Source organism: Episyrphus balteatus, chromosome 2, assembly GCF_945859705.1.
Source record: "Episyrphus balteatus chromosome 2, idEpiBalt1.1, whole genome shotgun sequence".
Lineage (NCBI taxonomy): Eukaryota > Metazoa > Arthropoda > Insecta > Diptera > Syrphidae > Episyrphus > Episyrphus balteatus.
In genome coordinates, this window is record NC_079135.1 from 121,904,281 (window position 1) to 121,918,104 (window position 13,824).

General features: G+C 30.8%; 1 protein-coding gene across 1 annotated transcript in view; it reads left to right on the top strand.

Annotated features, from left to right (window-relative positions):
- Positions 1–13,824, top strand: part of LOC129909015 (neprilysin-1) — a 38,480-nt gene that overhangs the window by 21,022 nt on the left and 3,634 nt on the right. The window contains exons 2-4 of the mRNA XM_055985929.1: positions 3,109–3,168; positions 13,051–13,178; positions 13,364–13,481. Of these exons, the coding sequence (XP_055841904.1) occupies positions 3,109–3,168; positions 13,051–13,178; positions 13,364–13,481 (306 nt within the window). The remainder of the gene's footprint in view (positions 1–3,108; positions 3,169–13,050; positions 13,179–13,363; positions 13,482–13,824) is intronic.

A 13,824-nucleotide genomic window follows, 5' to 3' on the forward strand; every position in this document is an offset into this window, starting at 1 on the left:
TAATACAGTAAAATAGGGAGAAAAAAGGGGTAAATCTCGGAATGAATGTTAGTAGAAATTTTTTTTGCTCAATATCTTCCTTTTGCCATTCTATAACATATCTCAAAAGTCTAGAAAAATCTCATGTCCGCTTGTCGCGATTTCAAGGTCAAATCGCGAAATGCAGATTTTCAAAATTAGCAGAAATAGGCTATGGTATTATATACACATATGATACATGATGTCAAGGTATTTTTTAATGCTGATTCCAAAAAATCTAAAATCAAGACAATCTGACGTCTCTGGAAAAAGTTATACCTGTTTTTCATCTGTCAACTCATATTATTATAACAGTTGCAAACTTACTGCCGAAAAACCCTTAAAAGTTATGGTAGATGAACCAAATTTTGCATGAAGATTTTAGAATCCATCATTATTAAAAATCAAAACAATCCATTACAAAAAATATATACACCTACGAAATAATGGTATTTTTTGATGGAGGGGCAAATTTTAGGATATGCACTAAAGAAGATTCTTGTTCATCTTAGGAATAAGTGCTAATAGGCTAATTTTTTCATTTTAATCTTTGTTTGGATATTCTTTAACTACCCTCAAAAATCTAAAAAAATCTCATGTCCGCAAGTCCTAATTTTCTTGGTTTGAAGATAAGGTGCAGATTTTAAAAAATTGAAAAACTACACTTCAGATATTTGTGTCAGATCAACATGAATAAGGTGCATTACTTTTCAGGGATGGTCAGGTTGACTTGTTTGTGAGTTTTGTTGGAATAAGTGTTAAAAAATACCTTTAAATCATGTCGCTTATGTTGGTATACATATAAAAATTTAAACTTTTCTTATTAATTTTTTAAAATCTGCACCTTATCTTCAAACCAAGAAAATTAGGACTTGCGGACATGAGATTTTTTTAGATTTTTGAGGGTAGTTAAAGAATATCCAAACAAAGATTAAAATGAAAAAATTAGCCTATTAGCACTTATTCCTAAGATGAACAAGAATCTTCTTTAGTGCATATCCTAAAATTTGCCCCTCCATCAAAAAATACCATTATTTCGTAGGTGTATATATTTTTTGTAATGGATTGTTTTGATTTTTAATAATGATGGATTCTAAAATCTTCATGCAAAATTTGGTTCATCTACCATAACTTTTAAGGGTTTTTCGGCAGTAAGTTTGCAACTGTTATAATAATATGAGTTGACAGATGAAAAACAGGTATAACTTTTTCCAGAGACGTCAGATTGTCTTGATTTTAGATTTTTTGGAATCAGCATTAAAAAATACCTTGACATCATGTATCATATGTGTATATAATACCATAGCCTATTTCTGCTAATTTTGAAAATCTGCATTTCGCGATTTGACCTTGAAATCGCGACAAGCGGACATGAGATTTTTCTAGACTTTTGAGATATGTTATAGAATGGCAAAAGGAAGATATTGAGCAAAAAAAAATTCTACTAACATTCATTCCGAGGTTAAACCCTTATTTGACTGGATTATTATGAATTCTATGGAATTGTCCTTTTAAATTTCCTATGGTTTATAACTATCCACTATACAACACTTTCTAGTATATCCATTATTGTACTTAAAATAATTGTTCCAAGGGTCGCACGTGCGGGCAGGTGCATTATATACTTTATAATATATCCTTATGTGCAGCAAAAAAAATCGCGAAAAATAGAACCGGATCCATTTTTTTAAACTTTGCGATTTAAAAATCGCAAGTCTGTGAGCTCTCATTTAAAATAATGTGTTTCATTTCTTGCGTCTAAAAAATCGAGTGGTTGAAAATCGCATGTGTGCGCATGATTTGGCCTCTTTGCGACTGCTACTTTTTAGTCGTTTTCAGTTTAGTCGCAAGTGTGTGCACAACTATACTGATCCATTTGTTCCATTTTAATTTGCGACAGTCGCGTCGATTAAAAAAAATGGGACATTTTTCAATTTTTAAATCGCGGCTATTTTTTAGAAGCATGTGTGTTTTTAGAGGGTTAGAACAATTAGGGCCATTTGCTGAAACGAAACTTACATATTTATGTTGAACTTAAATCTTTATTTATACATAAGGTTTTATGTAGAACTTAAATCCTTAAATTTCGTTTCGAGCAAAAAGCTCTTAATTTATGAATTCTTATGATTGATATCGAAACAGAATTTCACTTTGTATTATAGTTTCCAAACCCCCGAAATACTTCTATTGGCGTTTTTCTAAAACGAGAGAGTAAGAGGAGGAGGAGTTGGTTGATGTAGCCTGAAAATATATGTTGATGTAATCTTGCCAAATTTATGTAATTCATTATTTCAAGGTATTTTTTTAATGCTGAATGGAATGAAATTTAAGTTATAGTCAAACTTTTCATTACACTTGAGCTCGATGCTGCTCGACATACATTGTTATTACTTTTGAGGTTTTTCAATTCGATTCCTCATACAACTCACACGTTATACTGTAGCATAAAGTCAAAACTGAGCCATTTGCAAAAAAAAAACTACAAAATGTAGACACAACACTTTGAAAACCTGAAAAAATAATGTCATCAAAAAAACGATGTATGGCGTATGAGTACTTTTTTTCTACAAAAAAGTTGATTTTCTTTTTACAGCATTATTTTGCAAGAATAACAATTTTTAAGTAATTTATAAATCTAAGTTGGCAATATTATATACAAATAGAACTTATTCCACTTAAATTCACTGAGGCGCGCAAGAATCCTCTTGAAAAGAGGACACACTACACCATCATCATAACCAACCAAATACCATCTTTTACCTGTTGCACGTAAAGCACGGTTGGATGGTTAGTCAAGCATCAGAAGCACCAAGTAGAGGCACGACCGACGACGACAACGATGAAAGAATACAGATGATATACCAGTGGCACAAAAGATATGTATATTTACATTTTATATAGAATATAAAGCTATGCTAGAAAAAAAAAAAACATAGGAAGAAGCTACTCTATTTAAAGTGCTTTGGCCTCAAAGAGCTATTAAAGTGTATTTTATATTTTTATTCTCTCTCTCTCTATTTTATACTCTTGCTCTTCTTCTTGCTTTATTCTAAAAGGTTTAATTTGCTTTTCTCTCTTGTTTCGTTTCAGATATTTCAATAGACCAACGGAATGGACGTGTATGCCTAACGGAGGAGTGTGTCCGGACAGGTAAGGAAGAGTGATTTCCGGTCGCCTGTTGGATTGCACAAACTTAATTTTCATTATGAATATGTTGTGTATAAAGTTGTGTGTGGTGATGTTCCAAACCACTAAACTACCCACACTAAAGGGAGAAGGGTTGTATTTGGTTTTTTTTATAAGACAATGTAGATGGGAAAGGGGATGATTTAAAATGAAATTCAATTTACTATCATTTAAATCTTTTATCTTTTCAATTCATTGTTAAATTTTAATGTATTAAGATTAAAGTCAATACCAGAGATTAAAGCCAAAATATATTTTAAATAAAGAGATTTTGATAGATTGTTGGATTTATAGACTTGAATCAAAATCCAAAATGAAAAGTTGGATTATCTGAGATGTTCTTTGTTCAGCAATAACCTTTAGCAAAAACTGCTTTTGGAAATCCAAAACTAAGGGCCTCTTTTGTATTAACCACTTACGCTTTGAGGACATCAACAAAGACTTGAGGGAAGTACGTTTGTAGGTACACCGAAAAAAAAACACCTAAAATTAAGCGGATTTCTGAATGTTTTTTTCCAAGATGATTTCCGTTTTAAAGTAAGCGGAATTAAACTTAATTTAAGTTGAAAATCTTCTTATTTTTTATTTTAATTATTCCGTCTGAAATTAAGCAGAAATCCACTTAATTTAAGATGAAAATCTTCTTATTTTTACTTATATTAAGTGGATTTCCTCTTAATTTAATAATTATAATAAAAACAAGAAGATTTCAACTTAAATTAAGTGGAATTCTTCTTAAATAAAGCGGAATTCGGTCTTTAATTAAGCGGAAATCTACTTAATTTGAGATGAAAATCTTCTTATTATAATAAAAATAAGAAGATTTTCATCTTAAATTAAGTGGATTTCCGATTAATCTAATACGGAATAAATAAAAATAAAATGATTTTCATCCTAAATTAAATTAAGTGGAATTCCGCTTAATTTAAAACGGAATAGTTTTAATAAAAATAAGAAGATTTTCATCTTAAATTAAATTAAATGGAATTCCGCTTGATATAAGACGGAATCATTATAATAAAAATAAGAAGATTTTTATCTTAAATTAAGTCTATTTCCGTTTAATTTAACCCTCTACTGCATGAATTATGAACTAAATGAAATAAAAAATTTTTTAACATCTGTTAAGGTTTATTAGGAGTTGAAAAAAGGTATTACATAATTTTTTTTATTTTTTTACATATATATAAATTTTTAGAAACATAAACCATATATGGGTTAGTATGCAGCAAGTCGATTTCCAGCAAACAATTAATAACCCATATATGGTTTAGTATGCATTCAAGGTATATTTTGTAAAGTATGTTTTTATTACATTGGACTTTCCTTATTCATGGAATTTATTCAAAGTCTTTCTTTTATCATTGTTGCAGAAGAACACCTTCCATTTTCTACACGCACACAAAACGTTTTCAGTCCGCAAATTTGACATATTGGTGTTTTTGTTTGCCATTCAGGGATATGGTCGATGTTTTCAGTTAGCATTGAATTCAATGGCTTTTGCCCTTGGTTGTTGTGAGTGAATTGAAATTTCGGGATTAGATGGGGCTAGACTTCCGTGACTTGTATATAACTCCCTCAGCTTTGTTTTGTTCCATCTCTGCTTTGATCACCTGCCAAAGCTGAAGGGCCTCCCCTTTTTCGTGACATTGTAGGTGTTACAGATTTGCAAAAATGCTCGGAGATGGCTTGTTTGATGTTAAAAAGGGTCAAAATCTGAAGCTAGATCGTCATCACTTCGAAAGCCATCACAAGTTTTAGCATTATCACACTTATTTTTTCCATAGAAAGTCTTCGAATTCATTTTACAAAAAAAAATTAAATTCCCACAAAAATCAGTAATGTAAGTCGCCAACGCATGATAACCCATATATGGTGTTTTAGAAAAAATGCCAAAAAAAGACAAAAATTATTATAAAAACAAAAAACAATCTTCGTAAACATATAAAAGTATAATGAATACACACTAAACTTATTTTTAATTGGATGCAACTTACTTGTTTATTATAAAAAAACACTTGAAAAGTTCACACTTTTATTCACTGATTTGCACTTTAGACATGCTCTTGAAACAATGAGTTTATTTCAGAATCACGACTCTCTTACTGATAATAAAAACCGGTTAATTATAAAAAAATAGACATAGTTTTATTAAAGTTTTTTCTTTTTGACATTTGGTGCAATATAACGGGAATAAATCGATATGAAGTCGATAAACCATATATGGGTTAGTATGCGGTAGAGGGTTAAGACGGATCTCATCTTGGCAAAAAACCATGCAGAATTCCGCAAATTTTAGGTGTTCTTATTCTCTGTGTAAGAAAGTTGTGCTTTTTTTCGTTTCAAAATTTAAATGTTTCCCACTCGGGATATCTATAAAAACCAAAACACTGTACGAGTATATAAAAATTTAAATAGTTTTCAAGATGTAAATCCATTTTTTCTTATATAGAAAATTTCCATTCTTCAAAATTCTAACCTTCATGACAAATACATTTTTTATTCTGATGTGGAGTATAGTGTTGAGTTTTAACATTGCACAGAATTGGATTTTTCTTGGTCTGACATTGACCAACAAGGGCTTCGAATGACCATAAACCATGATAATGGATTTTTTTCATTTTTTTATTTTTGTTTTCTCTGAAGGACACACACCCAATAACAATCTTGGAACGGAAGTTTGGTTTTTTGATTCATTGTGTAAAAATAAAGTTACTAAATCATTTTTGCCAAGGGCGTTTAATTTGGATGATCAAAACTCTGGTCAGGGATAACAACAGTAGTTTATCTTGTTGGTGGTAAAATATATCCTTCTATCTCTATCTCACTCTCTCTGCATCATTCATTTTTTCAATGAATGATGGAGACAATATGCTGTCAAGTGACATTAGGTAAAACATTTCGTTTCGAAGTGATGTAGCCGATCAGGCATAAGAAGAATAAATGGCATCTCTCGAGGGATGAATGCAGACAAGCAGGCAAGCATCAAGAATACAGGAAGCAAATCCTGAACACTTGTTTTGAATTGAAATGTATAGTAAATGAAAGTTTGCCGGCAGTTGACAACCATTGTTGCCACTGCACTTACAATTTCATTATTTTGACATAATATGACAGTTCATAGCAACTTGTAAGAGTGAAGAGATGTATGTATTGCATACAGAATACCCAAGCAGATTGAATTTTGAATGATGTCAGTGTGATAGGAATAAGGATTATAACGAATTCCGTAAATTGGAATACTTTATGTTTATATAAATTTATATTAAAGGAAGTCCACCTACGCTTATTTATATTATTAAGTCACAAGTACAAAATTGTTGGCGGCCCAAAATGAAATTAAATTCAGGCTTTCGAAGATTTTTTTTCTGTTGACACATTTTTAACAAGTTATATTAACATGTGTGCCGCCATCCATTGCGAAAATATTATAGCCTTTTTTGCTATATCAATCTCCATTTCACACTTAGAAGTTATATCTTTGGAAATAAACGATATTTTATTTCTTATAAAATTGTATTACTAATAGTACAGGTAGAATAGTACCTACATAAAATCAAGAAATACCTACAAAAAAATTGTTACACTCATAAAACTTGGCAAAAAGTTTGCTTTTTGGATAAGAACCAAGGACAAAAAAAGTCTATAAAAAAAAGTTTAGTGGAAGGTTGTTTTTTCACGGACAAGAGGGAGGGGGTGAAGATCAAAAATATACTGAAAAAAAATTGTTTGTCGAATATCACCATACGACACATGTGGGACCAATTACAGATTTTACTATCTCTTCGAAAAAAACACCCTTTCACCTAAATTTTTTTATGAAAACTCTTAATTCTTGCTTTCTATCCCAAAATCAATGTTTTTCCAAATTTCATTAGGATGGCCCATCATTTTTGCTTACACTCAAAAAAACACCCTTTTAACCATGATATTTTTGTAGACACTTTAGATTCTTGTTTCTTATCTCAAAAGTAACGTAATTGCTGAATTTCAATGGGGTACCACTAATATTACTCTAGTTTTACACACTTTTTCAAATATACCCTTATTTTCTCTACACATAAAAAAACACCCTTTCACATGAAAAAAATGTTTAGATTTCTTTTTTTCGTAATTCCCATGGGAAAGAGAACATATTTAATAAATTTCGTGAAATTAACTTTTATACCATTGATTTTATCGGACTTTTCACGGATTTTCCCTATTTCCCAAAAAAAAAAAAAAACACCCTTTGACCTAAAATATTTGTGTAGACTGTTTTTCCCTATTTCCCAAAAAAAAACACCCTTTGACCTAAAATATTTGTGTAGACTGTTTGGATTCATGGTTTCTGTTATAAATGAAGCATTTTTACCAATTTTTATTGATGTAAGAATTTTTTCCCAGTTTTTGTGGTACTAAATCTGAATTTCATCATTTCTTAAAAAAAAACACCCTTTCACTCAAAATAATTTTGTACACTTTCTAGATTCTTAATTCTTATACCAACCAAAACTTTTTCACCACGTTTTAAAAATTAATAAAATATAAGTCAGCTGTTATGATACCTTTCTCACACATTACCCAACCCACCAAAAAAACACCCTTTCACCAAAAATATTTTTAAAAACCTTATGAATCCTTTGTCCCTGCTTTATCTAAAACTTTCATCCCGAATTTTGTCAGTGTAGCATGTTTTTCACATAGGTTTCTGTTATATTTTACCTGTTGAAGTCAAAAAACAAGTACCCTTGTTTTTAACCGGCAATAAATTTTCTTAGAGCAATCATATTTTTTTGTCCTTGGCTCTTATCCCAAAAGCAAACTTTTTGCCAAGTTTCATGAGTGTAACAGTTTTTTTTTTAAATGCCTATTTTACCTGTACTCTAAATAAAGTGATACCTTTTTTAAAAAAGGAGATAAAATATCTATGAATTTCAGTATCAATATTTCGTTATTTTTTGTATTTTCAAAGATTTTGAAAAGGCAGTTAAATTATTGTCTATTATTGGCAGTTGATAGATTATTTAGAGAAAATGAAGTTTTTCAGTGTATCTCAGTTTGGCTTTCGCGTTGGTTTTTCCACTGAAGAGGAGCTCTTAAATTTCTGTTCAAATATTTATGATGCTTTTAAAACAACAAGAAACTTAATGCGGCTCTTTTTATAGATATAACTAAAGCATTTGATACAGTGGATCATAAAATATACTGCTAGATAAAATTTTTAAAAGTGGGTTTAGGGAAGAAATTCATAATTAGTTTAGATCATATTTAACTGGTAGAGGACTAGAGTTAAAAATTAAAGATCAATTTAGTTTACTAACAAAACTTAATCTTCAAGAGTTCCTGAAGGTTCAATGCTTGGTCCGATCCTCTTCTTAATAATCTTTATAAAATCGCTCTTTCTACAGAAATATTGCAGTAAAGTGAAAGCCTGTTCCTGTTCTTTTCAAAGTTATTCTCCTCTTAATCTTTCCATTGATATAAATTACAACCCTGAAATTGTAAGACATTCGTTCCAAATGCATAAAATGGTTATTATAAGTGATAAGACAAAAATTATATTTTTTAATGTAGCTGGTAAGGAAGTTGATTTTAGCAGTTTTTTTCTTTCGTTGTGCAAACTGCGATAAATTCAAATACTCTTCTTGTTAGTCCCTAACAAACTCTCGAACATTTTATGACACTTTGTTTTTTTGTTAAATGCTAATTTAAAAAAATTTGCAGCTCGCACGGTTTTTGAGTTATTGAATTTTCCGCCAAAATAAGTCTGAAGTTAGCCGACAAAATCTTAAATGATTAAAAAGATGCAATCACCATCGGTGCTTGTTTGCTTCCCTCTACAACCACTGAATAACAGATACAATTGTGGGTTTTCCTGTTGTATTGTCCGAATAATAATTTCCAATCCATTTTTTCACTTCAGCGATCTTTTTTTTCCAAATTTTGAAATTGTCTTCTTTCACCACGTCTTGTAATGTTGTGGGATCACCAAGGTACTTTTTGAAGAAATACCATTTTCTTCAGCGGATAAAGTAAAGGCTATTCAAACATACCAATGGTCTGGCAATCAAAATTCTGTCATCTTTCCTTTCAGCAGGGGCCCAACAAAATAAATAGGATGTGTGTTGCTAGTAATCAAGTAAAAGTAGGTATAGGTACGGCACAAGGGACTGATTGTCAAAAAAATCAGCAATAACAGTTAGAAATAAAGTGAAGTATCATACATTTTTTTTAAACATCAAATACATAGGTACCAAATGACAAAAAAGTTATTCGGAAGGAACAATTTTCATATTCTTGGTACAGTAAAACCCACTTAAGTGCTTACCCACTTACCTCCAGATTAGCCGAAAGAAAAAAAAATATTAAAAATCAAAAAATGCACTTACAATCCTGTCCTATAACTTTTCTTAAATTTAGTAATTCATTCTTTATTTTGTTTTTTGACTGAAGTTGTTTCATTAAAAATAATTTTTGAGTAATTAAGTTTTAAAAATGAAAGGAGAATGGGCAAATTTGTATGGAACGTGGTAGTTACGCGGCCATTAATGAATTTGTTATTTTATGATGTTATTAAGTCTTCCATATATGTTTTACAGAAGTTTTATTCTTCTGACGTACTTCAGAAACGGATAAAATGCATTTTTGCATTTAACACTTTATGCAGATTGTTTCAATGTTGTAACTTTAATTTGTATTTTAAGTGCATATTTTGGTATTCTGTCATTTTTCCCTACTCTGAAGACCTTAATCTTGAATATCCAACCACTAGAACCCAAACTATTAGCTTTTTTAAATAACAATTTCAAGCCTATTTTGAGAGTTTTGTTGTTCAATTTTTTGTTAGTTTGAATCGTTTGAAAAACTGTAGAACAAAAACAAAAGTGGTTGGCTTAAAAATCTTGTATTATGAGTTCTATTGATCGGATTTTCAAGTTTAATATCTTTAGGGTCAGGGAAAATGACCGAGCTTAAAATAAAAATATAATTCAATTTTTCTAACACACATTAAACGATGCATCAACAATACTAATATTGCAATATCTTGCATTCTTAAAGCAATGCGAAACTTCTAATGTAAAAGTTTTTTCTAAGCTATAGCTCTATCATTTGATACCAATTTCATTAATGGCCGCTCAACGTCCAAAATGCCCATTCTCCTTTAGAATACAAAATTTTTTTAATTGATTTTGTATAAAAGATGCAATATTATGGACATATTTATATCATTATTTTTTGACCTGGAAGTTTTTAGTCAAATACTAAAGACTTCATTCTAAGTCTAGAGTTCCTAAGAATTAAAAAAAAAAACTGCAACCTTATTTTATCCCCGGGAAACCATGTTTTTTTTTTTTGCATTAAAATTTTGTATGTGCATTTTTTTAAATTTTTAACTGAATGCATTTTATCTCAAGAATATTGTGTTAAAATTTTAGGTATATTGGAGCCAAATTGACCAGGTTATGAGTATTTTAATACTTCGCTCACAAACTTTTCATCCCAGAGTTCAAAACTTTAATTCGTTCTCCCCACAACTAATGTTTTCAAAGCCGGTGTCCCTCAAAACTACTGTACAGATTCTTTTGAAATTTGAAATCTATAAGTAAGAGTCACTTTTGAGGAGTTTTTTTTTCAAGGGGTCTTTATTTTGGGGAGGGGGGGTCAAATTTGGACAATATCTTGAAACGCAAGATTGTTTTACATATCCAGTAGTTCAATAATATATAGGTTAGGCAATGTTGCAGCGTGTTGCGCTATTTAAAAAAAAACTAATGTTTAAAAAAAAAAAACGAAAAAAGTGCAAAAAGTGCAAATTTTTTAAGTATGTACTTCAACCACTCCGTATGAAAAAATAGAGTTGCATATATACAGTTAAATTTTTTTTTTTTCAGAATACCATTCATACCTTTATTGTCGATGTCCATATCAAAATTTTTCACCAAAATCACTTTCAAGTTAAAAAAAAAAAATTACTTAAAAAATTCGTGTTTACCCAAATAGTCGTATATTTATTTGTGAGATGGAGCTTTTCATTGGAAAGGGATGCAACAAACAATAAAATTCGCAGCCAGAAATAGACAAGAGTTTCACTCAAGTTCTTTCTGTTATTTTATTAATATACTTTAGCAACTGTTATAATTTGATTTGCTTTAAGTATGAACCAGTTCTGGGGGGGCACGTGCCCCCGTGCCCCCCCCCCCCCCCCCTGAATCCACCCTTGTCCATCTGGAAGTGCATTTATATAACCTCAAATTGAAATAAAAACTGAGTGATAGGAGCTTCAAAATAATGTAGGTAAACAAAAATAAAATGAGACTTTCATTTTCTTTAAAAGAAAAATATAGAAAAAAAGGGGCCCTCAAATTAAGTCTTGCCGCTGAACCCCAGCAGCTGAACATTCGCTTTTAAAAATTAGATTTTTCTATTCATGCAAAAAACACAAACTTGAATACAACCTTAGTGATATTTATTTTTTTATACGAGCATCAGAAAAACGTATGAAATAATCCATCAAATTCTGTTCTGCATGTTTGTTTACTAAGATTTACTATTCTTATATGCATCCCTAGTTTTTCTAAAAGCCAGTTTAAATTTTTCTTATAACATACTTGTTGCTCAAAAGTTCAACTTTTGTATCGTTAACGGTGTATGACGTTCTGTCAAACTATGTACCTACTGAATTTTAATACCTACCAAAAAAGATCAGTCAGAAAATACAACATACTTGAACGTTTTCCACTATCCTAATACTTGGCAAATAAATGAAAACACATACAAAACACACATTATACACAAAACTTTAATCACAACACATTACTCTAAAGTTTTCGATTATCTTCAACCCATTAAAAACCGACCCTATACAATGTTGCATTCCAACAATGGACATATAATAAAAAATGTCCACTATATCCTTCTTCTAACACCCCCATTTTAGATATAAGAAATAAGACAAACTATGTACAATATTTTCCATTATGATATTAACTCATCCAAGTAAGTGTAAGAAAAATAACTTCCTTTAATGGTCAACAAAAAGGATAAATTGATAGTGATGATGAGCACAAAAAGGGTTGTCAGTATTTTTTTTTTTTTTTTTTTTTTTGTAAAAAAAAGAAAATAAAGTTAAAATCATTTCCTCATAATCAGTAAAAAGGAACCAACAAACTTTCTATACACTCTACTTCGCGTTAATCCATATGTCACTGGTTTATTAGTGTGTGTGTGTATAGTGTCTCTATCTATGTCTGTATTAGAAAATTGAAAAGTTAATACCTATCAACAGAATGAATGGCTTTACAAAGTGCATGGGAAAACTTTTCTCACTTTTACTCAATTCGATTCAACTCACCCTTATTTTTCACCCTTGCTCGAATTTCAAAAAAAAAAGTGAGACTTTCCAGCAACCCGAAGACGAAGAAAAGATATATGTCCACTTTTTACTACCACAATCTATTATATCAGTCAATTGGCTCAAGGCGACATCGCTGGGGTATAAGGCAGGACAAGACGACACAGAGGACAGGGCCAGGCGAGAGGATCCAAAAGTTGAAAGACATTTATTTCCTTTTCAAAAGATTTAGTGAAGAAGAGTTCCTCCATTCTACCAGTTTTTTTTATTTAATTCTAAGGCATCTTAAGGGTGAATATAGGAGTACAAATGCAATGTGCAGCAAGAAAGATAACTCTCATTCTCTCTGCTGGGCTGAAGGTGACTATGGCTGACTTTAGCTTCCTGTAATCTGTGTTATCGGAAATAAATCAACTTCCCTTTGTTCAATTGTCAGTAAATGGGATTTATTTAAATTTTCTTCTCTTCCCTTCTTTTTTCTTATTTCTGTGTTTGCTTTTTTTCCCTTGCAGCGTCCTCATTGCTAAATGCCATGGACCGGACAGCAGATCCATGTGAGAATTTCTTTCAATATGCCTGCGGGACATGGAATAAAAAACATGTGATACCAGAGGACCGAAGTTCAATAAGCACTTTTGAGGTATGATTTCGAAATATCCTTTTTATATTCTTTTGTGTAAAGTAAAGAAAAAAGTTTTTTTTTTTTAAAACGATTTTGAAAGTATAAAGATTGGAGGGTGCACTGTGCAATGGGGGTGGCATTCAATATCCAATTTATTTCCTCTTTTTTTTTTGTGTGTATAATTTAATTGGTTTTCTTTTCAGGTACTAGCCGATCAGCAACAGGTTATACTGAAGGGCGTCCTTGAAGAGGCGATAAATGACCAAGATAATAAAGCAACAATCAAAGCGAAATTGTTTTATAAGACCTGTATGGATATACGTAAGTATACAAATATGAAAGAGTAGAGCATTTAAAGTGTTGAAGTGATGGAAAAGATATATCAATTTATAACAGTTTTGGTCGACAACAGAAATTTGCTGGTTCTAGTGATGGTAGGCCCACACGTTCAATGAACACAAACACTCCGTTAAGACCGTCATGTTTTGTTTAGTTGTTTTTCGAGACATGAAAACAGCTGGTCAGTTTTTGTTTAACAGTTATTTTGTTGGTACTTTTAAACCATTCCGAAAAAGACAGTTTAAAAGCTTTTCATGGCGTTTTCTTTGAAGTACCCAATAATTTGACAGTATTTTTTTATCTGTTATACTGTTTGTATAACAGT